At 56.2% G+C, this 26252-nt stretch overlaps 1 protein-coding gene across 1 annotated transcript; it reads right to left on the bottom strand.

Annotated features, from left to right (window-relative positions):
• Window positions 1-297: 297 nt before the first annotated feature.
• On the bottom strand, window positions 298-4451 carry LOC103628204 (tyrosine-sulfated glycopeptide receptor 1). The gene has a single exon (XM_020538380.2). It carries the CDS (start codon window positions 4001-4003, stop codon window positions 725-727), a length of 3279 nt encoding a protein of 1092 aa, XP_020393969.1. The 5' UTR covers window positions 4004-4451; the 3' UTR covers window positions 298-724.
• Between the last annotated feature and the right edge of the window lie 21801 nt (window positions 4452-26252).

Raw genomic sequence — 26252 nt, 5'->3', positions numbered from 1 at the left:
TCATGCTTGTGTGTACAAGCTCGTACTAGCTTTTAAATTTTTGTAGTGCTACTCATCTCCTTTTTTTGGTTTAGATAGGTATTAGTGCAGGTTAATTAGCCAGTCAGGATGGGTAATGGCTAGCAGCTTATGTCAGGGTAGCCAGCTCTCCCCGTTTATTTCCACTTTTCTTGTTCACAAGTTCTTTTATTGGTTTGCTAGTATTCAGCTGTGGTATAAATAAACTCTCGGTACATGCAAGGCAGTAGCTCGTTGTATATTGTTGCCAATTATCCGGAGACAAAAGTTCTGCGCAAATTTAAACCAAGTGATGCTCAATTGCAAACCTTGAGGACCCAAAAACAAAAGTTTTTTTTTCAGAACTAAAGACTCTGAAAAAAGAAAAGAGAGTACAAAATTAGGGTATAAAAAGTAGCTTGACCCAAATCACCCAAAAAACAACTAGGCCCAAATAAAAGCTTACTCACAACAAGGCTGAGCAGAGCATATAGGGCCAATACAGGCCCAAATTTAAAAGGGCCCAGACTAAACAGGTGGAGCTTTCCTTCTCTCCTGGCAAAGTGTGGTGGGTTTTTTTTTTCCCAAGCGCATCTGGCTTGGCGCTCGTTGCAATGCTGCAAACAATTTTATTTGTCCTGTCAACTGTCATCGACTCTCGCTAGTTCGCGCAAAGGTTTTGCATCCTTCAGCGCAGATCACAAAAGGACGCGGAGTTATTCCAATTTCAAGTTTGTCCGTGGCCACCCGAGATTTTTACATCTTCGGACGGCGCGCCGATGGTGTCGACGTTCTCGAGCCAGCTGACCACCTCCTGTATCGCCGGCCGGCTGAAGGGCGCGGCGTCGACGCAGAGGCAGGCGAGGTCGAGCACGTACAGCATCTGCGCCTCGTCGCCGCCGCCCCTGAGCCGGTGGTCCAGCACATCCGCGTGTCTCCCCTGTGACCGCATCCGCGCCACCCACCCGACCAGCTCCCACTGCTGCCGCTGCGCCGGCACCAGCTCCACGGGGCGCCTGCCCGTGAGCAGCTCCAGCAGCACGACGCCGAAGCTGTACACGTCCCCGCGCCGCGTGGCCACCCACGCCTGCCCGTACTCCGGCGGGATGTACCCCGGCGTGCCCACCAGCTCCGTCGTCACGTGGGTGCGGTCGGGGAGGATCAGCCTGGCGAGCCCGAAGTCCGCCACCCGGGCCTCGCCGGACTCGTCCAGGAGGATGTTGCTGGACTTGATGTCCCGGTGCACGATCCGCGGCGTGCAGTGCTCGTGGATGTGGAGCACGCCGCGGCTCGTGCCCCGCGCGATCCGGAGCCGGTCCCGCCACCGCAGCGCCTCCGCGCCGCCGGGCCGGTCGTGGAGCCAGTCGTGCAGGCTGCCGTTTGCCATGTACGGGTACAGCAGCAGCCGCAGCCGGCCGCGGATGCAGAAGCCCTGGAGCGGGACCAGGTTCTCGTGCCGCGCCGACGCCGACGACAGCGTCTCCACCTCCGCGCGGAACTCGCGATCCGCCAGGCACATGTCGCCGTTGAGCTTCTTCACCGCGAGGCGCGTGCCGTCCTCCAGCTCCGCGAGGTACACCAGGCCATAGCCGCCCGACCCGATGATGCTCGCCGGGCCCAAGTTGTTGGTCGCCATGAGGATGTCCGAGAACGTGACATGCCTCGCCGCGTCGCCGCCGGCCTCCGACATGAACAGGACCGTGTCCTTGGAGTCGTCGCCGTATAAGTCTGTCGTCGAGTCGAACATGGACGCCTCCGCAAACTTGCCGGCGTCGTCGACTGACCCCTTCGGTTTCACCCTCCTGACGGCGATCACCATGCATCCTGCCAAGACGACGATGGCGACCACTCCAGAGCAAACTGCAAGGACGATGGTCACGAGAGTCCTTTTGCTAACTAGTTTGGACGAAGCCGACACGCCTCCGGCATTGGGCTTCGTACACGGGACGGCGATCACCTTGCCGCAGAGCTTGGGGTTCTCCCGAAAGCTCCCCGGCGGGAACGCGTCGAACTGGCCGCCCGTCGGAATCGGCCCCTCCAGATCGTTGTACGAGACGCTGAAGACGGCGAGGAAGTTGAGCCGGTTGAGCGCCGGCGGGATTGGCCCCGTCAGACGGTTCCGGCGCAGGATCAGAAACTGCAGCTTGGTAAGGCTGCAGAGCTCCGGCGGGATTCCGCCGGAGAGGTTGTTGTTGCCGACGTTAAGCACCTGCAGAGTCACCAGCCGCCCGATCTCGCGCGGTATCGTGCCGGTGAGGTAGTTGTTGCTGAAGTTGAGCGTCGTGGCGACGCCGGACATCTGGTAGTACCCGCGGCCTTGCCTGCTCGCCGCTCCGTTGTTGGGCGTCAGGGTGAAGGTGAGTGGCATGTGGCCTGTGCTGAAGTTTGCCATGGCCTGCTCCGACGTGAGAAGCGGCAACTCCGCCAGCGACGGCGGAATCCCACCGGACAGCAGATTGCCGGACACGTCCAGGTAGTAGAGCTTCTTCATGCCGCCGATCCAGCGCGGGATCGGGCCGGTGAGGCGGTTATCGCCGAGATTCAAGATACTGAGGTCCTGCAGCTTCGACAGCCACGTTGGTATCTGACCCGTCAGCTCGCAGTTCTCCATCACCAGAAGCCGGAGACCCCTGAGATGGTCCCCGACCCAGCCGGCGTCCAGCAGGGCCTCGCCGTAGAAGTTGTACGACACTAGAAGCGCGGTGAGGTTCTCGCACCCCTGGAGGTTCCAGAACATGCCGCTGATGTTGGTGAACGAGTTTATGGTCAAGGACAGGAACTGGAGCCGGCGCAGGTTGCCGATCTCCGGCGCGACCTGCCCTTCCATCTGGTTGCCGCCAAAGCGGAGCGCCTTCAGCGACGTGCAGGAGTAGATGCTCTGCGGGATCGTGGCGGTGAAGTTGTTGGCGGCCACGTCGAAGACGGTGAGGTTGCCGAGGCCGGAGAAGTCAACGGCGTCGAGGTCCCCGACAAAGCTGTTCGACCGGAGGTCGAGGCACCGGAGCCCGGTCCAGTTGCTGAGCGCTGGCGGGAGCGTCCCGGTCAGGTTGTTGTGCCCAAGCCGGAGCTCCTCCAGCTTGGGCAGCTGGCTGATGGACTCGGGCAGCTCTCCGGTGAACATGTTGTAGCTGAGGTCGAGAGAGACGAGGTTGCTCAGCTTGGCGATGCGTCCGGGGTCGAGCCTCCCCTGTATCTTGTTCGACGGGATCAGCAGCTGCTGCAGCGGCTTCACGTCGAAGACGTCGCTGGGGAGCTCTCCGGTTAGGTTGTTCCGGCCGACGCTGAGGACACGCAGCTGCGAGCAGTTGCCGAACCCGGCGGGGATGCCTCCGCCGAGCTGGTTCACGGAGAGGTCAAGGACGGCGAGGGCCGTGGCGCTCGCGCAGAACGACGGGATCGCGCCATGGAAGCTGTTGTTGCTCGCGTTGAGGGACACGAGGCTCGGCGTGTGGGCCCATATCGCGGAAGGGAACCGCCCCGCCAGGTTGTTGCTGGACACGTCGAGCGCCTGCAGCGGCAGCACGCCCACGGGCGGCGGCAGGTCCGGCAGCGAGCCGGACAGGCGGTTGTAGCTGACGTCGACAACGGCGGCACTGGGCAGCGAGAGCAGCGCCGCCGGGAACGCGCCGCCGAGGCTGTTGCCGGAGAGGTTGAGGTGCGTGAGCGCGCTGAGGTTGGCGAGCGCCGGCGAGATGGTGCCGCTGAGCCCGCGGCGCGGCAGCCAGACGCGCGTGACCGCGCCATCGCTGCCGCAGCCCACGCCGTCCCACGTGCAGCAGTCGGGCGAGCCGCCGCGCCACGACGCGTTCAGGCCGTCGCCGGGCGGCGGCGAGAGGTCGGCGAGGACGGACAGCAGGGCCTCCCTCTCCTCCCCCGTGCACGCGCCGGCGCGGCTGCAGAGACATTGCAGCAGCAGCAGCAGGATTAGTAGCGGTGTCGTCACCTCTCGAGGCGATGAGCCGATGACATGGCAACTCAGCTGTATAGGCCGCTGCCGAATCGCCATAGACCTGCTGAGTTGCGGCCGCTACGCATGTTTGTGGCCAATGGGGTCACAGAAATTCTCCAGCCTAGTCGAGGAAGCTTCTAAATTATCGTAAAGAAAAGATGCGCAGTTCTCTGACTTGAGTCTTGAAAACGATAGAGAAGTATCCAACTGTCAAATACTGGCTGATGCCCTCATCTCATCCATCCAGAGCAGAGAAATAGTAGGATTATTACTGGCTAAAATGCTTATCAAAATGCGGTCATGCCGCCAAAACTAAAATGCTTATCAAAATGCAGGTCAACTGCAGGCAGCTGACATGATGCTAATGCGCTGCAAGTCATATTTCTGCTGTAAGGGTTAGAGGAGGCTAGGGACAGGGTTGACTTTTTGAGTTTGCCCCTTTGTTGGAGAGGGCGTGGCCGCGTGTGAAGGGCGGTTTGTTTAGTCTTAAAAACCAAGTTACAGTTTGCCTACAATTGATAAGTTGTAATTTTTCATTTTATTCAGTTTTTCTAGAATTTTCTTTTTGGAAATTAGGTGGTCAGAACTGATCGCTCTAGGTCGGTATATACCAAAGAAAAGGACATAAAACTGTGGTTGCTAAAGCATCTCTAACAATACCTCAATTTAATGTCTTAAATTGAAATATAAAACTTTATATAGAAAAAATTGTATTATTTTATAAAATTTGGTAAAAATATATAGTGTACCTTCTCAAGTGCCTCAATTATACTACACTATAGTGGACCCTATCGTCTAGATTTGATGCTTTAACGTTAGAGCTGAATATTTTATTGATGCACTAAATCCTATATAATATACTTATTTTTAAATTATAGGATATTTTTACAAATACATTGTTAGAGATGCTTTTATTGATCGGCGGTTTTAACTTGATGTCAGAGATCGATAACACCTTCCATAAGACCCGGCCTAATATGTTGCAAGTCATGTTTCTGTTCTAGGGGGTTAGGGGCTAGGGACAGGTTTGACTTTTGAGTTTGCTCCTTGTTTTTTTAGAGGGCGTGGCCGCCTGTGAAGGGCAGTTTGTTTATAGTCTCTATATAAAAGCCTCCAAAAACCAAGTTGCAATTTGTCTACAACTGATAAGTTATGGCAAGTTGATGAGGGAGAACATTAGGATCAAGTGTACGGGTACTAGTAGATTATTAGTGACGCTTTGGGTTCATCCATGTCAGTAGCCTTACGTGTTGTGATGGCAACTCCACAATGGTCTTGTTTTTTTTTCTTTTTTGTAGGGATATTGTTCTTTTCTGCTGCCGTCCGGGTTCCACTGCGAATGAAAATGGTAGAAGGTGCAGGCCTGATGTATTTGATATTTTTGGGTCATGATTTCGAGTTTTTTTAATACTTAGTGTATGTATTCTATATACGTGTCTACATTTAGTACCATCTAATTGAATATAAACAAAAAAATTAAGAGCTAAAATAAATACTATTTTAAATCGGATGAAGTTACAAATTATGACTCGTGAGTCTAGGAGGGATAGGTAGTACTCCCTCCGTCCTAAAATAATATTTGTTTTAGCTCTTGATTTTCATGTTCATATTCAAATGAATGATGATGAATCTAGACAAATATATCAAACATATACATCAAATGTTGTATGAACCTACTAATTTGCTACAACAAATTTTATTTTGGGAAAGAGAGAGTACACAACTTTATTGGCTAGGAATTTGGTCGTTTAACAAGGTATTTCATCTAATATAAACTAAGAGTTATTATAGTTTTTTGCTACCACAGAGTATCTAAAAAAATCTAAAGACGACCGATAATTTAGACAAGTGTTTTTGTATATGTCGGAGAGGAAATTCTCCGGCCAGGTGGCGGAACTGTAACGCCCTGAATTTGGGGGTACTCTCTTTTCTCTTTCCTTTTTCGCTCCTTCCTCCCAATTTCAAACCCGTATAGTGACGGTGTCCGTGTCATGTATAAACCAAAACCTAAGTGTCATGGGTGTTGCATCATGCTGAGGCGCATTTCTTTGTCTGATACCGCGTGTCCGTCTCGCTCTGTCTCGGTTTTCGGTTCGCGATTGGAGCCCGTGTCGTGCGTCTCGGATTGGGTTGTGCGCGTCGTGGGTTTCGATCCGCGAAGTGGCCCGGCCCAACCCAGCCCGGCCCGGTCCGGCCCTGCGCGCCCCTGGCGCCCACACCCCCCATGCGCCCCCCTCTTCTCTCTCTCATTTGGATCTCCCGCGCAACAACTTCCCTCTCCCTCTTCCACCTCTCTCTCCCCGTGGTGCCCTAGGAATTGGAGACGGCGATCACCGGAATTTGGACCCCGAGGTGAGCTCCCCTCCCCTCCTCCTCTCTCTCTCCCTCTCCCTCCTCTTCTTTCTCCCCCGCGCGCGCCCTCCCTTTCCCTTGCTCGCGCGCGCCCCTGCCCTTCCCCGCTCACCGGCGGCGCGGCGTGGCCCGCCCCGCCCCTCCCCTGCGCGCGGCGGCGCTCGCCCGCCCCGGCCTCCCCCCCGCGGCGGCGCTCGCCCTCCCCTCCTCCCCGTCCGGCGGCGCCCCCCGCCCCCACCCCGGCCCTCGGCGCGGCGGCGCCCGCCCCCACCCCGTCCCGCGGCGGCGACCCCGCCCCCCTGCCCGCGGCGGCGCGCGACCCCCGCCCCTGCCCGCGCGGCGGCACCCCGGCCCCGCCCCCTGCTCGCCCGGCGCGGTCTCCGGCCCCCGTGCGGACCCTGCGCGTGCGCGCAGCCCCGGCGCGGCTCGCCCGCGGCCTCGGCGCGTGCGCGCGGCCTTCGGCCCCTGCACGCGGCATCCCGGCCCCGTCGCGGCTCGCGTAGCCTTGTTGGTCCCTAGCGCGTTCCTGCGCACGCAAAACCCACGCGCGCGGTGATTTTTTTGGTTGTAGTTAATTCTCAAACTCTGTTAGTTAACGTGCTGCGTCGCGCGACGAATTTGTCTAATTTCAGATTCTATTAATGTGCTGCGTCGCGCGCTTCGTCGCGCGACGATTCTTTTAGTTTATATTTATTAAAGTGTTGTGTCGCGCGCTTCGTCGCGCGGCGATCTATTTTAATTTCAGGCTGTTTAAGGTGCGACGTCGCGCGTCCAGACGCGCGACGTTCCACTTTAAACTCAGCTCTGTTGACGTATACCGTCGTGCGCTTCGTCGCGCGATGCTTAACGTCTCGTTATAATTAATGCAAAGTGTCTCGTTGTGCGCTCGGTCGCGCGACGAGTCATTGATTTCTTAATTCGATTTAAGGTGCTATGTCGTGCGTCTCGCCGCGCGACAGTCCTTTTAATTATATTCATCTGCTTATAATGATTAAACATGAAACATGACTTTACTTTATGCTGAGCGTAGAGTCCAAATTAATTCCCTTCTATTAAGCGAGTGGTTAATTCATAATGATGTAACGTGATCGTTTCTCGACTGTTTGTTTCTCTTTCCCTCTTAACCGTAATTGCGAGCCCGCGTGGGACGTCTGTTTACTTACTGCATTCTATTGTATGGTGTACTGTTCTTTTGTATTAAATATGTGGATGTATGTATGTTTGCGCTCGCATAGAGAATGATCCGGTCGAAGAGCCCGAGGAACTCGCAGGAGAAGCCCCTGAGCAGCAGTCGGTTGGTGGAGGCAAGTGTCCCTTGACCTATCTCTGTCCTATTCATTCTTTAATTCACCTCCCGCATTACACATTTATACCTAAGGATTGACTAGCTTTTGTTATCCATGTCCTTGTTTATCTATTTGGGTTGGATTATTATTGTTTAGCTTTATGCTATTGCTCAACTATAATCAATGAACATGATGAGATTATCTATGATACGTTGTTTTCCCTCTTCTTATTATGATGTTATACTTGTGGCCTTTAAGAGGGGCTCGAGCGGTTTCTCGAGTGCCTCTCCGTAAGGACCTAATCTATGGATGACCGCCCGGGAAAACAGTGCAACCATGAGGGTGGAGTGGGACGCCCTTAGCTGAGTAATTAGAGGAACCGGGGTGTAGTTCGCTTAGCCGTCGTGCCGTCAATGGGGCTCGATGTATGCGGCTCGCTCTGCCAAGGTTGATTTGTCCCTTGGGGAGGAGTGCGGTACATTTAGGAAACCTAACGGGCGGCTACAGCCTCGGGGAATCTTTGTAAAGGCTACGTAGTGATGCCCTGCTGGACCACCTAGGTAGTGGTCAATGGGGAGTAGCTCTCTCCGGGCAGAAAGGGAATCACGGCTTGTGGGTAAAGTGCACAACCTCTGCAGAGTGTTTGAAAACTGATATATCAGCCGTGCTCGCTGTTATGAGCGGCCAAGGGAGCTCCAATGATTAGTGGTACTTGATCAGAGACATTTTGGTTTACAGATGGCAATGAGACTGATGGTTTTGGTTACGTCTATGGTGCTGGTAAGTGGTATTCTTTCCGTTTGGAAAGGGTACATCGGGCTAATAACTTGGGCTAATGTTAAAACCTGGCTTTCTACTAGTAAATAATAATCTGACCAACTAAAAGCAACCGCTTGACTTACCCCCACATAAAGCTAGTCCACTACAGCCAAACAGGATACTTGCTGAGTATGTTGATGTGTACTCACTCTTGCTCTACACACCAAACCCCCCCAGGTTGTCAGTATTGCAACCACTGCTCAGGAGAAGATGAAGCTGTGGAAGGAGACTTCCAGGAGTTCCAAGACTACGGCGAGTTCTAGGTGTGGGTTAGCGGCAACCCCCAGTCGGCTGCCTGTGAAGGCCGTGGTTATCTACGTTTCGTTTTCGCACTTTGATTTATTGTAAAGACTATGTGGATGTCTCAGACATATGATGTAATCGACTATTATTTCCCCTTTTAATACTATTTAAGCACTGTGTGATGATGTCCATGTTATGTAACTGCTGTGTACGTGAATTGCTGATCCTGGCACGTACATGGTTCGCATTCGGTTTGCCTTCTGAAACCGGGTGTGACATAAGTGGTATCAAAGCCAGGCTGACTGTAGGACCACTAACCTAGAGTAGAATGGTCGTTCTAAGGGCTATAGACCTCTGTCCCTGCCTTGACTTTGGTACCCCTTCAAAAGTTGGTCATATCGACCAAACCTATGTTCTACTATATATTATACCTTGCTGAAAATTTTGTTTTATTCTAATCCTTCATTTATTTATGATTCATTATTTGCTGGTCATATTAATTCTGTTCTCATTCTTTTGCTTGCGGTGTCTTTTGTAGATGGCTCGACTTAGACACACTGCACGAAAGTCCGTCATCCCCTTCTTACCCTCCCGCCTTGCGGAGCGTCCGCTTCGCCGTCCCGTGGCCGGACAGTCCAGCCACTTGGAGAGGCTGCACCACCGTCTGCATGAGGAGCAGGAACGACGACGACAGGAGCGGCAGGGCTCTTCTTTCTTGCTCCAGCAGGAGATAGAGTCCGTGAGGAGCTGCCCCCTGTGCTTCCCCTGGAGGCGCCCCCTGCACCACCACTGGGCGCCCCAGCCCCTGGAGTAGCTGCTGGAGGAGACCCAGACGACGGAGGTGGCGACGACAGCCCGAGCCACGACACCGACTTCTCTGCTGACCATGAGCCGGAAGGATGGGTTGCTCGACCCATCACTCGCGACGCTGCTCGCGGGTGTCACTTCCACGATGCGCTCGACACCCTGCTACGTCGGGCACTTAACCGGCGTACTTGGTCCATCGAGTATCGCTGTGTGGTCTACCAGCATAGTCGCGGGGTCTACCCGGACCGCTGGGAGGCGACCTGCTTGGTGCGCCGTCCGGAGAACAGTCTCCAGGGTGCAGAGGCCTGCTCAGAGCACTATTCTATCTCTGAGCGGGACTCAGCTGAGGCAGTCATGCAAGATGTTGCACGGCGTGCGCTTTCGTACTACTGCTCGGTTCTCGGTGGGGTAGCTGATGGTCTCGACCTGAAGTATTACCCCCGCCGTCCATCTGGCAGCACAGGAGGCGTGATTGTTTCACCTGCTGGCGAGGACAATCCTAGGTTGAGCAGCACAGTCAACCTAGCCGCCGTGCTAAACACAGAGCTGGACCATGCACTAGACGAGCTGAGTAGGGCTCGTGCTGAGATCGCCCTGCTGCGGGCTGAGCGCGCGGAACGTCGTCACCTGGATGATGGTTCCCCCGCTCCCATTGGGACTCAGCACCCGTACCGCTCACCTCGGCGTGGACGCCAGTCTTATGGCAATCCCGACTGCAAGACCAAGATAAATCTAGAACCATAGATCGCTAGAGTCGGATCTTGTAATTAATACAAAATATATACGTAGAAGCTACAGTCTTAGCGTTAGTCTCTCTTTTAGTTAGTCTTAGTTAGACAGGGTAGTTTGCTATATCCTGTGCATTTATGCTTGTCATGATGAACTATGTTTGGTTTGGATCTTTGTAATGACTATCACCAGAGTGTGGGTATCCCCTGCATTATGGTTTACCTGTTATATGTTAATGGAGTCAGTTATATAGTTGGGAAACGTTTTATTCCACTTTCCTCTTTATCTGAGAAGCTGTGTTGGTCTGTGTTGGAGATCAGTGAAGATGCTCATCTGTTCAGTGCTGTTGAAGAATTCTATACTCTTTTCTTATGCTGCAAGATTTGCAAGATCAGTTCTGATGTGTGGTTGCATTCTGCAGATGTCAGAGAACAGGCGCAGAGGAGGAAGGCGTGCTCAGCAGGAGCGAGCCGCTCCGCAGGATGAGGTGCCCCAGCAGCAGCACTTGCCGCCCCCGCCCCCGATGTCCATCGAGCAGATGTTTTTGATGCAGACTCAGACAGTTCAAGCCATCGGTCAGACTCTGGCCGCCATTCAGCAGCAGCAGCAGGCTCCACCTCAGCCTCAGATGCCTAGAGATAAGCGTGCTGAATTCATGAGAGGTCATCCCCCGACATTTTCTCACTCTTCTGACCCCATGGATGCGGAAGACTGGCTGCGCACTGTGGAGCGGGAGTTGCATACCGCTCAGTGTGATGACAGGGAGAAAGTCTTGTATGGTCCCCGCCTGTTGAGAGGAGCAGCCCAATCATGGTGGGAGTCTTATCTCGCCACCCATGCCAACCCCGACGCCATCACCTGGGAAGAGTTCAGAGGAAGCTTTCGTCAGTACCATGTGCCTGCAGGTCTGATGACAGTGAAGAAGGAGGAGTTCCTGGCCCTTAAGCAAGGGTCATCATCTGTCAGTGAGTATCGAGACAGGTTTCTACAGTTGTCCCGCTATGCTCCTGAAGATGTCAACACCGACGCCAAGCGACAATACCGTTTCTTGAGAGGCTTGGTTGACCCTCTGCACTATCAGCTGATGAATCACACCTTCCCGACATTCCAGCACCTGATTGACAGAGCAATCATGACGGAGAGAAAGCGTAAGGAGATGGAGGATCGTAAGCGCAAGGTCAGTGGACCCCAGCCTGGAAGCAGCAGCCGCCCTCGTTTCTCAAGCAACCAACCTCAGCAGTTCAGGCAGAACCAGCGTCCACCTCAGCAGCGTCAGTAGTTCCAAAGGCAGTACCCTCAGCACCAGTATCAGAACCGTCAGAGCAATCAGTCAGGAGGTCAGTTTCAGAGGCAAAATCAGCAGGCACCTCGTCTTCCTGCCCCAGCAAGCCAGCAGAACAATCAGGCAGCACCAGCTCAGGTTGGAAACAAAGCATGTTTCCACTGTGGAGAGCAAGGCCATTGGGTGATGCAATGTCCGAAGAAGGCAGCCCAGCAACAGTCAGGCCCCAATGCCCTAGCAAAGCAGAATGTGTCTCAGCCTGGAGCAGGCAACCGCTCTCAGCCGCGCTATAATCATGGGAGACTGAATCACTTGGAGGCTGAAGCAGTTCAGGAGATCCCCGGCATGATAGTAGGTACGTTCCTAGTCGACTCCCATATTGCAGAAGTGTTATTTGATACTGGAGCAACACATTCTTTCATTACTTCATCATGGGTAGAAGCACATAATCTTCCGATTACTACCATGTCAACCCCCATTCAAATTGACTCAGCTGGTGGTAGAATTCGAGCTGATAGCATTTGTTTGAATATAAGTGTGGAAATAAGGGGATAGCGTTTCCCGCTAACCTTATAGTAATGGGTACTCAGGGAATAGATGTCATCCTAGGGATGAATTGGCTAGATAAGTATCAGGCAGTTATCAGTTGTGATAAGAGGACAATCAAGTTGGTGTCCCCACTAGGAGAGGAAGTGGTGACCGAGTTAGTCCCGCCTGAGCCGAAGAGAGGAAGTTGTTATCAGATGGCTGTCGATAGCAGTGAAGCAGACCCAATTGAGAGTATCAAGGTTGTGTCTGAGTTCCCAGATGTGTTTCCGAAGGACTTACCAGGTATGCCACTAGAGCAGAAAGTTGAGTTTGCTATAGAGCTTCTTCCTGGAACCGCCCCTATCTTTAAGAGAGCTTACAGAATATCCGGACCAGAGTTAGTTGAACTTAAGAAGCAGATCGATGAGTTGTCAGAGAAAGGTTACATCTGGCCAAGCACCTCGCCTTGGGCCGCTCCTGTCTTGTTTGTGGAAAAGAAAGATGGCACCAAGAGGATGTGTATCGATTATCGAGCTCTGAATGAAGTCACGATCAAGAACAAGTATCCCTTGCCCAGAATAGAAGATCTGTTCGACCAGTTGAGAGGAGCCAGTGTGTTCTCCAAGATTGATCCGAGGTCGGGTTATCATCAGCTCAGGATCCGACCTTCGGATATTCCGAAGACGGCATTCATTACCAAGTATGGTTTGTATGAGTTCACTGTGATGTCTTTTGGTTTGACAAATGCACCGGCCTTCTTTATGAATCTGATGAACAGTGTATTCATGGACTATCTTGATAAGTTTGTGGTGGTATTTATTGATGACATTCTGATTTATTCCCAAAGCGAAGAAGAGCATGCAGGTCATTTGAGGATGGTATTGCAGAGATTGCGAGAGCACCAGTTGTATGCAAAGTTGAGCAAGTGTGAATTCTGGATCAGTGAAGTCCTGTTCTTGGGTCACATAATCAACAAAGAAGGATTGGCTGTGGATCCGAAGAAAGTGGCAGACATTCTGAACTGGAAAGCGCCAACGGATGCTCGAGGAATCAAGAGCTTCATTGGAATGGCCAGATATTATCGGCGATTCATTGAAGGGTTTTCAAAGATTGCGAAACCAATGACAGCGTTTCTAGGCAACAAAGTTGAGTTCAAGTGGACCCAGAAATGTCAAGAGGCCTTCGAAGCGCTGAAAGAGAAGTTGACTACAACGCCTGTCTTAGTCTTGCCTGATGTGCACAAGCCTTTCTCGGTGTATTGTGATGCTTGTTACACTGGTTTGGGATGTGTGTTGATGCAAGAGGGAAGAGTTGTGGCTTACTCGTCCCGACAGTTGAAGGTTCATGAGAAGAATTACCCAATCCATGATCTAGAGTTGGCAGCAGTGGTTCATGCACTGAAGACATGGAGGCACTATCTGTATGGATAGAAATGCGATGTTTACACAGACCACAAGAGTCTGAAGTACATATTCACTCAGTCAGAGTTGAATATGAGGCAGCGAAGATGGTTAGAGTTGATCAAAGACTATGAGTTGGAGATTCACTACCATCCAGGCAAAGCGAACATAGTGGCAGATGCTTTGAGCAGAAAGAGTCAAGTCAATCTGATGGTCACTCGTCCGATGCCTTATGAGTTGGCCAAAGAGTTTGACAGGTTGAGTCTTGGGTTTCTGAACAATTCGCGAGGAGTCACAGTTGAGTTGGAACCTACCTTGGAGCGAGAAATCAAAGAAGCACAGAAGAATGATGAGAAGATCAGTGAGATCCGGCGACTGATTCTAGACGGCAGAGGCAAAGATTTTCGGGAAGATGCAGAAGGTGTGATATGGTTCAAAGACCGCTTGTGCGTTCCCAATGTCCAATCCATTCGGGAGTTGATTCTTAAGGAAGCTCATGAGACTGCTTATTCGATTCACCCTGGTAGTGAGAAGATGTATCAGGATCTGAAGAAGAAATTCTGGTGGTACGGAATGAAGAGGGAAATCACAGAGCATGTGGCTATGTGCGATAGTTGTCGAAGAATTAAGGCAGAGCACCAGAGACCTGCTGGATTGTTGCAACCGTTGCAGATCCCTCAGTGGAAATGGGATGAAATCGGTATGGATTTCATAGTCGGATTGCCTCGCACTCGAGCCGGCTACGATTCCATTTGGGTAGTAGTGGACCGCTTGACCAAGTCAGCCCACTTCATACCTGTCAAGACCAACTACAGCAGTGCAGTGTTGACAGAATTGTATATGTCTCGGATCGTTTGTCTTCATGGTGTGCCAAAGAAGATAGTGTCAGACAGAGGAACGCAGTTCACCTCTCATTTCTGGCAGCAGTTGCATGAGGCCTTGGGCACACATCTGAATTTCAGTTCAGCTTATCATCCACAGACAGATGGTCAGACTGAAAGGACCAATCAAATTCTTGAAGACATGTTGAGAGCCTATGGTTACAAGATCAGTCCGGATGGGACAAGCGATTGCCTTATGCAGAGTTTTCCTATAACAACAGTTACCATGCCAGTTTGAAGATGTCACCATTTCAAGCGCTTTATGGGAGGAGTTGTAGAACTCTGTTGCAATGGGATCAGCCTAGGGAAAAGCAAGTGTTCGGGCCAGACATTTTGCTTGAAGCCGAAGAGAACATCAAGATGGTTCGAGAGAACCTGAAGATAGCGCAATCAAGGCAGCGAAGCTATGCAGACACAAGAAGAAGAGAGCTGAGTTTCGAAGTTGGAGATTTTGTTTATCTGAAAGTGTCACCGATCAGAGGAGTCAGAAGATTCGGAGTCAAAGGCAAGCTAGCACCCCGCTATATTGGTCCGTACCAAATTCTCTCAAGGCATGGAGAAGTGGCCTATCAGCTCAGTCTGCCAGAAAATTTGTCTGCTGTGCATGATGTCTTTCATGTGTCTCAGTTGAAGAAGTGCTTGCGTGTGCCAGAAGAGCAGTTGCCAGTGGAAGGTCTTGAAGTCCAGGAGGACTTGACCTATGTTGAGAAGCCAGTGCAAATCCTTGAGGTTGCAGACAGAGTCACCCGAAGGAAGACCATCAGAATGTGCAAAGTTAGATGGAATCACCACTCTGAGGAAGAAGCAACCTGGGAGCGTGAAGATGATCTGATGGCTAAATACCCCGAGCTCTTTGCTAGCCAACCCTGAATCTCGAGGGCGAGATTCTTTTAAGGGGGTTAGGTTTGTAACGCCCTGAATTTGGGGGTAGAATTTTTTCTTCTTTTCTCTCACCAAATTCGGGCGTTACTCTCTTTTCTCTTTCCTGTTTCGCTCCTTCCTCCCAATTTCAAACCCGTATAGTGACGGTGTCCGTGTCATGTATAAACCAAAACCTAAGTGTCATGGGTGTTGCATCATGCTGAGGCGCATTTCTTTGTCTGATATCGCGTGTCTGTCTCGCTCTGTCTCGGTTTTCGGTTCGCGATTGGAGCCCGTGTCGTGCGTCTCGGATTGGGTTGTGCGCGTCGTGGGTTTCGATCCGCGAAGTGGCCCGGCCCAACCCAGCCCGGCCTGGTCCGGCCCTGCGCGCCCCTGGCGCCCACACCCCCCATGCGCCCCCCTCTTCTCTCTCTCATTTGGATCTCCCGCGCAACAACTTCCCTCTCCCTCTTCCACCTCTCTCTCCCCGTGGTGCCCTAGGAATTGGAGACGGCGATCACCGGAATTTGGACCCCGAGGTGAGCTCCCCTCTCCTCCTCCTCTCTCTCTCCCTCTCCCTCCTCTTCTTCCTCCCCCGCGCGCGCCCTCCCTTTCCCCTGCTCGCGCGCGCCCCTGCCCTTCCCCGCTCGCCGACGGCGCGGCCCGCCCCACCCCTCCCCTGCGCGCGGCGGCGCTCGCCCGCCTCGGCCTCCCCCCCGTCCGGCGGCGCTCGCCCCCCGCCCCCACCCCGGCCCTCGGCGCGGCGGCGCCCGCCCCCACCCCGTCCCGCGGCGGCGACCCCGCCCCCCTGCCCGCGGCAGCGCGCGGCCCCCGCCCCTGCCCGCGCGGCGGCGCCCCGGCCCCGCCCCCTGCTCGCCCGGCGCGGCCCCCGGCGTGGCCTACGGCCCCGGCGCGGCCCCTGCGCATGCGCGCAGCCCCGTCGCGGCTCGTGTAGCCTTGTTGGTCCCTAGCGCGTTCCCGCGCGCGCAAAACCCACGCGCGCGGTGATTTTTTGGTTGTAGTTAATTCTCAAACTCCGTTAGTTAACGTGCTGCGTCGCGCGCTTCGTCGCGCGACGAATTTGTCTAATTTCAGATTCTATTAATGTGCTGCGTCACGCGCTTCGTCGCGCGACGATTCTTTAAGTTTATATTTATTAAAGTGTTGTGCCAAAGTCTGCTCAGTCTGGGTGCACCGGACAGTGTCCGGTGCGCCAGGCTAGCTCTGGCGAACAGGCTGCTCTCGGGACTTCGACGGCCGTGTACGGCTATAATTCACCGGACTATCCGGTGGTGCACCGGACTGTCCGGTGATCCGTTCACAGGCGAACTCGTCGCTCTCGGGAGATGATTAACGACGTACGGCTAAAATTCAACAGTCTGTCCGGTGGTGCACCGGACTGTCCGGTGAGCCAACGGTCAGCCGGGGCAACGGTCGGCCGAGGATTCCGCGCGTGACGCGTGGCCGAGCCAACGGTCACATTGGCGCACCGGACAGTGTCCGGTGCGCCAACGGCTCTCAGACTCCAACGGTCGGCTTCACCAAATAAGGAAGGATATCTGCACCGGACATTGTCCGGTGGTGCACCGGACTGCCCGGTGCGCCAGTCGACAGAAGGCAAGATCTGCCTTCCAGGAATGTTCTCAACGGCTCCTAGCTGCCTTGGGGCTATAAAAGGGACCCCTAGGCGCATGGAGGAGGACACCAAGTATACACCAAGCATTCCTAAGCACCAAGACTTCGATTCCGCGCTTTTGTTCATTTGTGATAGCATCTAGAGCTCTAGTTGAGTTGTGAACTCGTCGGGTTGTGTTGTGAGCTCTTGTTGCGACTTGTGTGCGTGTTGGCATTCGGATTTTGTGTCTTGTGTGCGTTGCTCATCCCTCCCTTACTCCGTGCCTCTTTGTGAACTTCAAGTGTAAGGGCGAGAGACTCCAAGTTGTGGAGATTCCTCGCGAATGGGATTAAGAAAAGCAAAGCAAAACACCATGGTATTCAAGTGGGTCTTTGGACCGCTTGAGAGGGGTTGATTGCAACCCTCGTCCGTCAGGACGCCACAACGTGGAGTAGGCAAGCGTTGGTCTTGGCCGAACCACGGGATAACCACTGTGCCATCTCTGTGATTGATATCTTTGTGGTTATTGTGTTTTGTTGAGACTCTTCTCTAGCCACTTGGCGATTATTGTGCTAACACTTAACCAAGTTTTTGTGGCTTAAGTTTCAAGTTTTACAGGATCACCTATTCACCCCCCCTCTAGGTGCTCTCAATTGGTATCAGAGCCGTTCTCTTCACAAAGGGACTAATCGCCCGAAGAGATGGATCCTAAGGGGAAGGGAATCGTGATCAACGATAAGGAGAAGGAGTCCTTCGTCAACGAGCCGAAGAATGACAAGCCTACCAACTCGGGCTCGGGCCACAAACGCAAAGATGGGAAGAAGAAGAAGACGAGACGCATCAAGGAGATCGTCTACTACGACGACAGCGATGAGTCCACTTCTTCCCAAAAGGATGACTACGACTACGAGAAACAAAAGACGATTAATTCAAATTTTTCTTTCGATTACTCTCGTATTCCTCAGAGTTCAAATTCACATTTGCTCTCCATTCCTCTCGGCAAGCCTCCACACTTTGATGGGGAGGACTACGGATTTTGGAGCCACAAAATGCGTAGTCACCTGTTCTCTCTCCATCCAAGCATATGGGAGATTGTTGAGAATGTGTCGGGGACCATAATTAGGGGTACCCTCAAGGCTCCTAATTCTCAGCTGGTAACCCCCATCAGCATAAAGCTACAAAGGCCTGATGGGTGCGATTAAGTCAGGGATCGGTCCATACGAGGGACTCGATCACGCCTCGCCCGAGCCTAGCCTCGGACAAGGGCAGCCGACCCCGGAGGATCTCCGTCTCACCCGAGGCCCCCCTCCAGCGGCGAATGTGTTCCCGGCTCGCCCGAGGCCCTGTCTTCGCTAAGAAGCAACCCTGACCAAATCGCCGCACCGACCGACCAAGTCGCAGGAGCATTTAATGCAAAGGTGGCCTCACACCTTTATCCTGACGCGCGCCCCCCAGAGCCGAAGTGACCGCCGTCACTTCGCCGCTCCACTGACCGGCCTGACAGAAAGACAGCGCCGCCTGCGCCGCTCCGACTGCGGTGCCACTCGACAGAGTGAGGCTGACAGGCAGTCAGGCCCGGTCGAAGGCACCATAGGAAGCTCCGCCTCGCCCGACCCAGGGCTCGGACTCGGGCTAAGCCCCGGAAGACGGCGAACTCCGCTCCGCCCGACCCAGGGCTCGGACTCGGGCTAAGTCCCGGAAGACGGCGAACTCCGCTCCGCCCGACCCAGGGCTCGGACTCGGGCTAAGTCCCGGAAGATGGCGAACTCCGCCCGACCTAGGGCTCGGACTCGGGCTAAGTCCCAGAAGACGACGAACTCCGCACCGCCCGACCTAGGGCTCGGACTTGGGCTCAGCCCCAGAAGACGACGAACTCCGCACCGCCCGACCCAAGGCTCGGACTCGGGCTAGGCCTCGGAAGACGGCGAACTCCGCTCCGCCCGACCCAGGGCTCGGACTCGGGCTAAGCCCCAGAAGACGACGAACTCCACTTCGCCTGACCCCAGGGCTCGGACTCCGCCCCGGCATCAGCCAGCGATCTCTGCCTCGCCCGAACCTAGGGCTCGGACCCGACCTCGACCACGGAAGACAGACTCGACCTCGGCTTCGAAGGAGCTTCCACATCGCCCAACCTAGGGCGCAGACCAGCCACGTCAACAGGAGGCGCTATCATCACCCTACCCCGAGCTGACTCGGGCCGCAGGGAACAAGACCGGTGTCCCATCTGGCTCGCTCCGCCAGATAGGCAATGATGGCGCCCTGCATACTCTGTGACGACGGCGGCTCTCAGCCCCCTTACGGAAGCAAGAGGACGTTAGCAAGGACTCAACAGCTCCGACAGCTGTCCCTCCGCTAGGCTCCATCGCTCCTCCGATGGCCACGACATCACACCAGCTGGGTGCCAAAATCTCTCCGGCTGCCACAATGGCATGTACTTAGGGCGCTAGCTCTCCTCCGCTAGACACGTAGCACTCTGCTACACCCCCATTGTACACCTGGATCCTCTCCTTACGCCTATAAAAGGAAGGACCAGGGCCCTCTTAGAGAGGGTTGGCCGCGTGGGGACGAGGACGAGATACGTGCTCGCTTGAAGCCGCTCGCTCCCTCTCCCGCGTGGACGCTTGTAACCCCCTACTGCAAGCGCACCCGACCTGGGCGCGGGACGAACACGAAGGCCGCGGGATTCCCACCTCTCTCACGCCGGTCTCCGGCCGCCTCGCTCTCCCCCCTTCGCGCTTGGCCTCGCGCTCGACCCATCTGGGCTGGGGCACGTGGTGACATTCACTCGTCGGCCTAGGGACCCCCCGGTCTCGAAACGCCGACAGTTGGCGCGCCAGGTAGGGGCCTGCTGCGTGTTGACGAACAGCTTCCCGTCAAGCTCCAGATGGGCAGTCTCCAGCAACCTCTCCAGCCCGGGACGGTGCTCTGTTTCGGGAGTCTTGAGTTCGTGTCCCCCGACGGCAGCTACGACATGATACTCCTTCCACCGCCGTGCGACAACGACAATGGCGGCTGACAGCCCGCCCGCCGGCGGCGGAATTGACGACGTCTTCCTCGCGTGGTGGAAGAACAACGTTCGAGCTCACCCCGTCCTCTCCCTCACCGACGGAGGAGGAGGTGGGGCAACCAAGGCCAAGCAGGAGGCAGCGCCTCGTCGGCTGTCGAGCGAGTCGACGGCCCCAGCGCCCCAACGGGGGGCGCGTCGGGCATCGACCTCGCGTTTGAGGCGAAGGCGAGCGCCGTCTCCCCGCGACACGCCAATCCCGAGCAAGCGGACGACGCCAGCACGCTCGCGAAAAGCTTGCTGGACGTCACCCTCGTACCTGAGACGACGGTGCAGTCAGTCCCCGACGTGACCTCATCGCCGCCCGTCGACCAGAAGGTACCGACCGATTCCCATCCCACGTCTTTCGGATTCAGCCTCGACCCGCCTAGCGGCTTCGCTTTGGCGGGCGCTCTCGTAGAGGCGAGTCCAAACCCTCTGGGGTTTTGTATGCGGTCACCTTGGGACCGGCTGACGGACGTCTCGACCTACGGGCCCTCTAGGTCCGAGGAAGACGACGAGCCCAGCATCTGTTGGGATTTCTCTGGACTTGGCAACCCCAGTGCCATGCGGGACTTCATGACCGCATGCGACTACTGCCTTTCCGACTGTTCCGACGGTAGCCGTAGCCTCGGCGACGAGGACTGCGGCCCAAGTCGTGAATGCTTCCACGTCGATCTGGGGGGTCCCTCCGAAGGCAACCATCTCGGCATGCCGAAGGACGGTGATCTCCCTAGGCCGGTGCCTCACGTTGACATCCCACGAGAGCTAGCTGTGGTCCCCATTCAGGCGGGGGGCCATGACCCACAGCTCGAGCAAATCCGCGGGGTACAGGCCAGGCTCGACGAGGGAGCAGGAGCGCTTGAGCCGATCCGCCGGGACGTCGGGCAGGCATGGGCGGGCCAACCCCCGGCCGGAGAAATACGTCATCTGCCCCAGGGCTTCCAGCATCGCGTCGCCGACGACGTCAGGGTTAGGCCACCACCCGCATCTAGTGGGGTCGGCCAGAACCTGGCTACAGCAGCGATGCTTCTCTGCGCGATGCCGGAGCCATCAACCACCGAGGGGCGGCAAATCCAGGGGGAGCTCAAGAATCTCCTAGAAGGCGCCGCGGTCCGACGGGCCGAGAGCTCTGCCTCCCGAAGGCAGGGGTACCCCTCGGAACCTCATGCCGCGATTTCCCGATTCATGCGGGAAGCCTCGGTCTACACCGGACGCACGCGCAACACCGCGCCTGCGGCCCCGGGTCGCCTCGGCAACGAGCATCATCACCGCGACCGTCGGGCCCACCTCGACGAGAGGGTGCGCTGAGGCTACCACCCTAGGCGTGGGGGACGCTATGACAGCGGGGAGGATCGGAGTCCCTCGCCTGAGCCACCCGGTCCGCAGGCCTTCAGCCGAGCCATACGACGGGCGCCGTTCCCGACCCGGTTCCGACCCCCGACTACTATCACGAAGTACTCGGGGGAGACGAGACCGGAACTGTGGCTCGCGGACTACCGTCTGGCCTGTCAACTGGGTGGAACGGACGATGACAACCTCATCATCCGCAACCTCCCCCTGTTCCTCTCCGACACCGCTCGCGCCTGGTTAGAGCACCTGCCTCCGGGGCAGATCTCCAACTGGGACGACCTGGTCCAGGCTTTCGCCGGGAATTTCCAGGGCACATACGTGCGCCCTGGGAATTCCTGGGACCTTCGAAACTGCCGACAGCAGCCAAGAGAGTCTCTCCGGGACTACATCCGGCGATTCTCGAAGCAGCGCACCGAGCTGCCCAACATCACCGACTCGGATGTCATCGGCGCGTTCCTCGCTGGCACCACCTGCCGCGACCCGGTGAGCAAGCTGGGTCGCAAAACCCCCACCAGGGCGAGCGAGCTGATGGACATCGCCACCAAGTTCGCCTCCGGCCAAGAGGCGGTCGAGGCTATCTTCCGGAAGGACAAGCAGCCCCAGGGCCGCCCTTCGGAAGATGCCCCCGAGGCGTCAACTCAGCGCGGCGCCAAGAGGAAGGGCAAGAAGAAGTCGCAAGCGAAACGCGACGCCGCCGACGCGGACCTTGTCGCCGCCGCCGAGTACAAGAACCCTCGGAAGCCCCCCGGAGGTGCCAACCTCTTCGACAAGATGCTCAAGGAGCCGTGCCCCTATCACCAGGGGCCCGTCAAGCACACCCTTGAGGAGTGCGTCATGCTTCGGCGCCACTTCCACAGGTCCAGGCCACCCGCGGAGGGTGGCAAGGCCCGCGACGATGACAAGAAGGAAGATCACCAGGCAGGAGAGTTCCCCGAGGTCCGCGACTGCTTCATGATCTATGGTGGGCAAGCGGCGAACGCCTCGGCTCGGCACCGCAAGCAAGAGCGCCGGGAGGTCTGTTCGGTGAAGGTGGCGGCGCCAGTCTACCTAGACTGGTCCGACAAGCCCATCACCTTCGACCAAGCCGACCACCCCGACCATGTGCCGAGCCCGGGGAAATACCCGCTCGTCGTCGACCCCATCATCGGCGACGTCAGGCTCACCAAGGTCCTCATGGACGGAGGCAGTAGCCTCAACATCATCTACGCCGAGACCCTCGGGCTCCTGCGTGTCGATCTGTCCTCTGTCCGAGCAGGCGCTGCGCTCTTCCATGGGATCATTCCCGGGAAGCGCGTCCAGCCCCTCGGACAGCTCGACCTTCCCGTCTGCTTCGGAACACCCTCCAACTTCCGAAGGGAGACCCTGACGTTCGAGGTGGTCGGGTTCCGAGGAACCTACCACGCGGTACTGGGGAGGCCATGTTACGCGAAGTTCATGGCCGTCCCCAACTACACCTACCTGAAGCTCAAGATGCCGGGCCCCAACGGGGTCATCACCGTCGGCCCCACGTACAAACACGCGTTCGAATGCGACGTGGAGTGCGTGGAATACGCCGAGGCCCTCGCTGAGTCCGAGGCCCTCATCGCCGACCTAGAGAGTCTCTCGAAGGAGGTGCCAGATGTGAAGCGTCATGCCGACAACTTTGAGCCAGTGGAGACGGTTAAGTCCGTCCCCCTCGACCCCAGCAGTGAAGCCTCCAAGCAAGTCCGGATCGGCTCCGAGCTCGGTCCCAAATAGGAAGCAGTACTCGTCGACTTTCTCCGCGCGAACGTCGACGTCTTCGCGTGGAGTCCCTCGGACATGCCCGACATACTGAGGGATGTCGCCGAGCAATCGCTGGACATCCGAGCCGGAGCCCGACCCGTCAAGCAGCCTCTGCGCAGATTCGACAAGGAGAAGCGCAGAGCCATAGGCGAGGAGATCTACAAGCTAATGGCGGCAGGGTTCATCAAGGAGGTATTCCATCCCGAATGGCTTGCCAACCCTGTGCTTGTGAGAAAGAAAGGGGGGAAATGGCGGATGTGTGTAGACTACACTGGTCTCAACAAAGCATGTCCGAAGGTTCCCCCTACCCTCTGCCTCGCATCGACCAAATCGTGGATTCCACTGCTGGGTGCGAAACCCTGTCTTTCCTCGATGCCTACTCGGGGTATCACCAAATCAGGATGAAAGAGTCCGACCAGCTCGCGACTTCTTTCATCACGCCCTTCGGCATGTACTGCTATGTCACCATGCCGTTCGGCTTGAGGAATGCGGGCGCGACGTACCAGCGGTGCATGAACCATGTGTTCGGCGAACACATCGGCCGCACGGTCGAGGCCTACGTCGATGACATCGTAGTCAAGACGAGGAAAGCCTCCGACCTCCTTTCCGACCTTGAAGTGACATTCCGATGTCTCAAGGCGAAGGGCGTCAAGCTCAATCCCGAAAAGTGTGTTTTCGGGGTGCCCGAGGCATGCTCTTGGGGTTCATCGTCTCCGAGCGGGGCATCGAAGCCAACCCGGAGAAGATCGCAGCCATCACCAGCATGGGGCCCATTAAGGACTTGAAAGGCGTACATAGGGTCATGGGATGCCTCGCGGCTCTGAGCCGCTTCATCTCACGCCTCGGCGAAAGAGGTCTACCTCTGTACCGCCTCTTAAGGAAGGCCGAGTGCTTCACTTGGACCCTTGAGGCTGAGGAAGCCCTCGGGAACCTAAAGGCGCTCCTCACGAAGGCGCCTATCTTGGTACCACCAGCTGCCGGAGAAGCCCTCTTGGTCTACATCGTCGCGACCACTCAGGTGGTTAGCGCCACGATTGTGGTCGAGAGGCAAGAAGAGGGGCATGCATTGCCCGTTTAGAGGCCAGTTTACTTCGTCAGCGAGGTACTGTCCGAAACTAAGATCCGCTACCCACAAGTTCAGAAGCTGCTGTATGCGGTGATCCTGACACGGCGGAAGTTGTGACACTACTTCGAGTCTCATCCGGTAACTGTGGTGTCATCCTTCCCCCTGGGGGAGATCATCCAGTGCCGAGAGGCCTCGGGTAGGATTGCAAAGTGGGCAGTGGAAATCATGGGCCAGACAATCTCGTTCGCTCCTCGGAAGGCCATCAAGTCCCAGGTCTTGGCAGACTTCGTAGCTGAATGGGTCGACACTTAGCTCCCAAGAGCTCCGATCCAGCCGGAGCTCTGGACCATGTTCTTCAACGGGTCGCTGATGAAGACAGGAGCCGGCGTAGGCCTACTCTTCATCTCGCCCCTCGGGAAGCACCTACGCTACGTGCTACGCCTCCATTTCCCGACGTCCAACAATGTGGCTGAGTATGAGGCTCTGGTCAACGGGTTGCGGATCGCCATCGAGCTAGGGGTCCGACGCCTCGACGCTCGCGGTGACTCACAGCTCGTCATCGACCAAGTCATGAAGAACTCCCACTGCTGCGACCCGAAGATGGAGGCCTACTGCGATGAGGTTCGGCGCCTGGAAGACAAGTTCTACGGGCTCGAGCTCAACCACATCGCTCGGCGCTACAACGAGACTGCGGACGAGATGGCTAAAATAGCCTCGGGGCGAACGACGGTTCCCCCGGACGTCTTCTCCCGGGATCTGCATCAACCCTTTGTCAAGATCGACGACACGCCCGAGCCCGAGGCACCCTCGACCCAGCCCGAGGCACCCTCGGCTCGGTCCGAGGCACCCTCGGCCCAGCCCGAGGTACCCTCGGCTCAATCCGAGGCACCCTCGGCTCGGTCCGAGGTATCCTCGGTTCAGCCCGAGGTACCCTCGGCCCCCGAGGGCGAGACACTGCACGTTGGGGGGGAGCAAAGTGGGGTCACGCCTGATCAAAGTTGGTAGACCCCGTACCTGCAATATCTCCACCGAGGAGAGCTACCCTCCGACCGAGCCGAAGCTCGGCGGCTGGCGCGGCGCGCCAAGTCGTTCGTCTTGATGGGAGATGAGAAGGAGCTCTACCACCGCAGCCCCTCAGGCATCCTCCAGCGATGCATCTCCATCGTCGAAGGTCAGCAACTCCTGCAAGAGATACACTCGGGGGCTTGTGGCCATCACGCGGCACCTCGAGCCCTTGTCGGGAATGCCTTCCGACAAGGCTTCTACTGGCCGACGGCGGTGGCCGACGCCACTAGAATTGTACGCACCTGCGAAGGGTGTCAGTTCTACGCAAGGCAAACCCACCTGCCTGCCCAGGCTCTGCAGACGATACCCATCACCTGGCCTTTTGCCGTGTGGGGTCTGAACCTCGTCGGCCCCTTGCAGAAGGCACCCAGGGGCTACACGCACCTGCTGGTCGCCATCGACAAATTCTCCAAGTGGATCGAGGTCCGACCCCTGAACAGCATCAGGTCCGAGCAGGCGGTGGCGTTCTTCACCAACATCATCCATCGCTTCGGGGTCCCGAACTCCATCATCACCGACAACGGCACCCAGTTCACCGGCAGAAAGTTCTTGGACTTCTGCGAGGATCATCACATCCGGGTGGACTGGGCCGCCGTGGCTCATCCCATGCCAAATGGGCAAGTAGAGCGTGCCAACGGCATGATTCTACAAGGGCTCAAGCCTCGGATCTACAACGACCTCAACAAGTTCGGCAAGCGATGGATGAAGGAACTCCCCTCGGTGGTCTGGAGTCTGAGGACAACGCCAAGCCGAGCCACGGGCTTCACGCCGTTCTTCCTAGTCTACGGGGCCGAGGCCGTCTTGCCCACAGACCTGGAATACGGCTCCCCGAGGGCGAGGGCCTACACCGACCAAAGCAACCAAGCTAGCCGAGAAGACTCACTGGACCAGCTGGAGGAGGCTCGGGATAAGGCCTTACTACACTCGGCGCGATACCAGCAGTCCCTGCGACGCTACCACGCCCGAGGGGTCCGGTCCCGAGACCTCCAGGTGGGCGACCTGGTGCTTCAGCTGCGACAAGACGCCCGAGGGCGGCACAAGCTCACGCCTCCCTGGGAGGGGCCGTTCGTCATCTCCAAAGCTCTGAAGCCCGGAACATACAAGCTGGCCAACAGTCAAGGCAAGGTCTACAGCAACGCTTGGAACATCCAACAGCTACGTCGCTTCTACCCTTAAGATGTTTTCAAGTTGTTCATAAACCTCGCTCCCACG

Source organism: Zea mays, chromosome 5, assembly GCF_902167145.1.
Source record: "Zea mays cultivar B73 chromosome 5, Zm-B73-REFERENCE-NAM-5.0, whole genome shotgun sequence".
In the NCBI taxonomy this organism is placed as follows: Eukaryota; Viridiplantae; Streptophyta; class Magnoliopsida; order Poales; family Poaceae; genus Zea; species Zea mays.
Note: the sequence above shows the minus strand (reverse complement) of the source record. Positions and strands in the feature narration are given on the sequence as shown.

What these genes read in the sequence shown, in the direction of transcription:
- LOC103628204 (XM_020538380.2), bottom strand. Translation starts at nt 4,003, where the DNA reads ATGGCGATTCGGCAGCGGCCTATACAGCTGAGTTGCCATGTCATCGGC.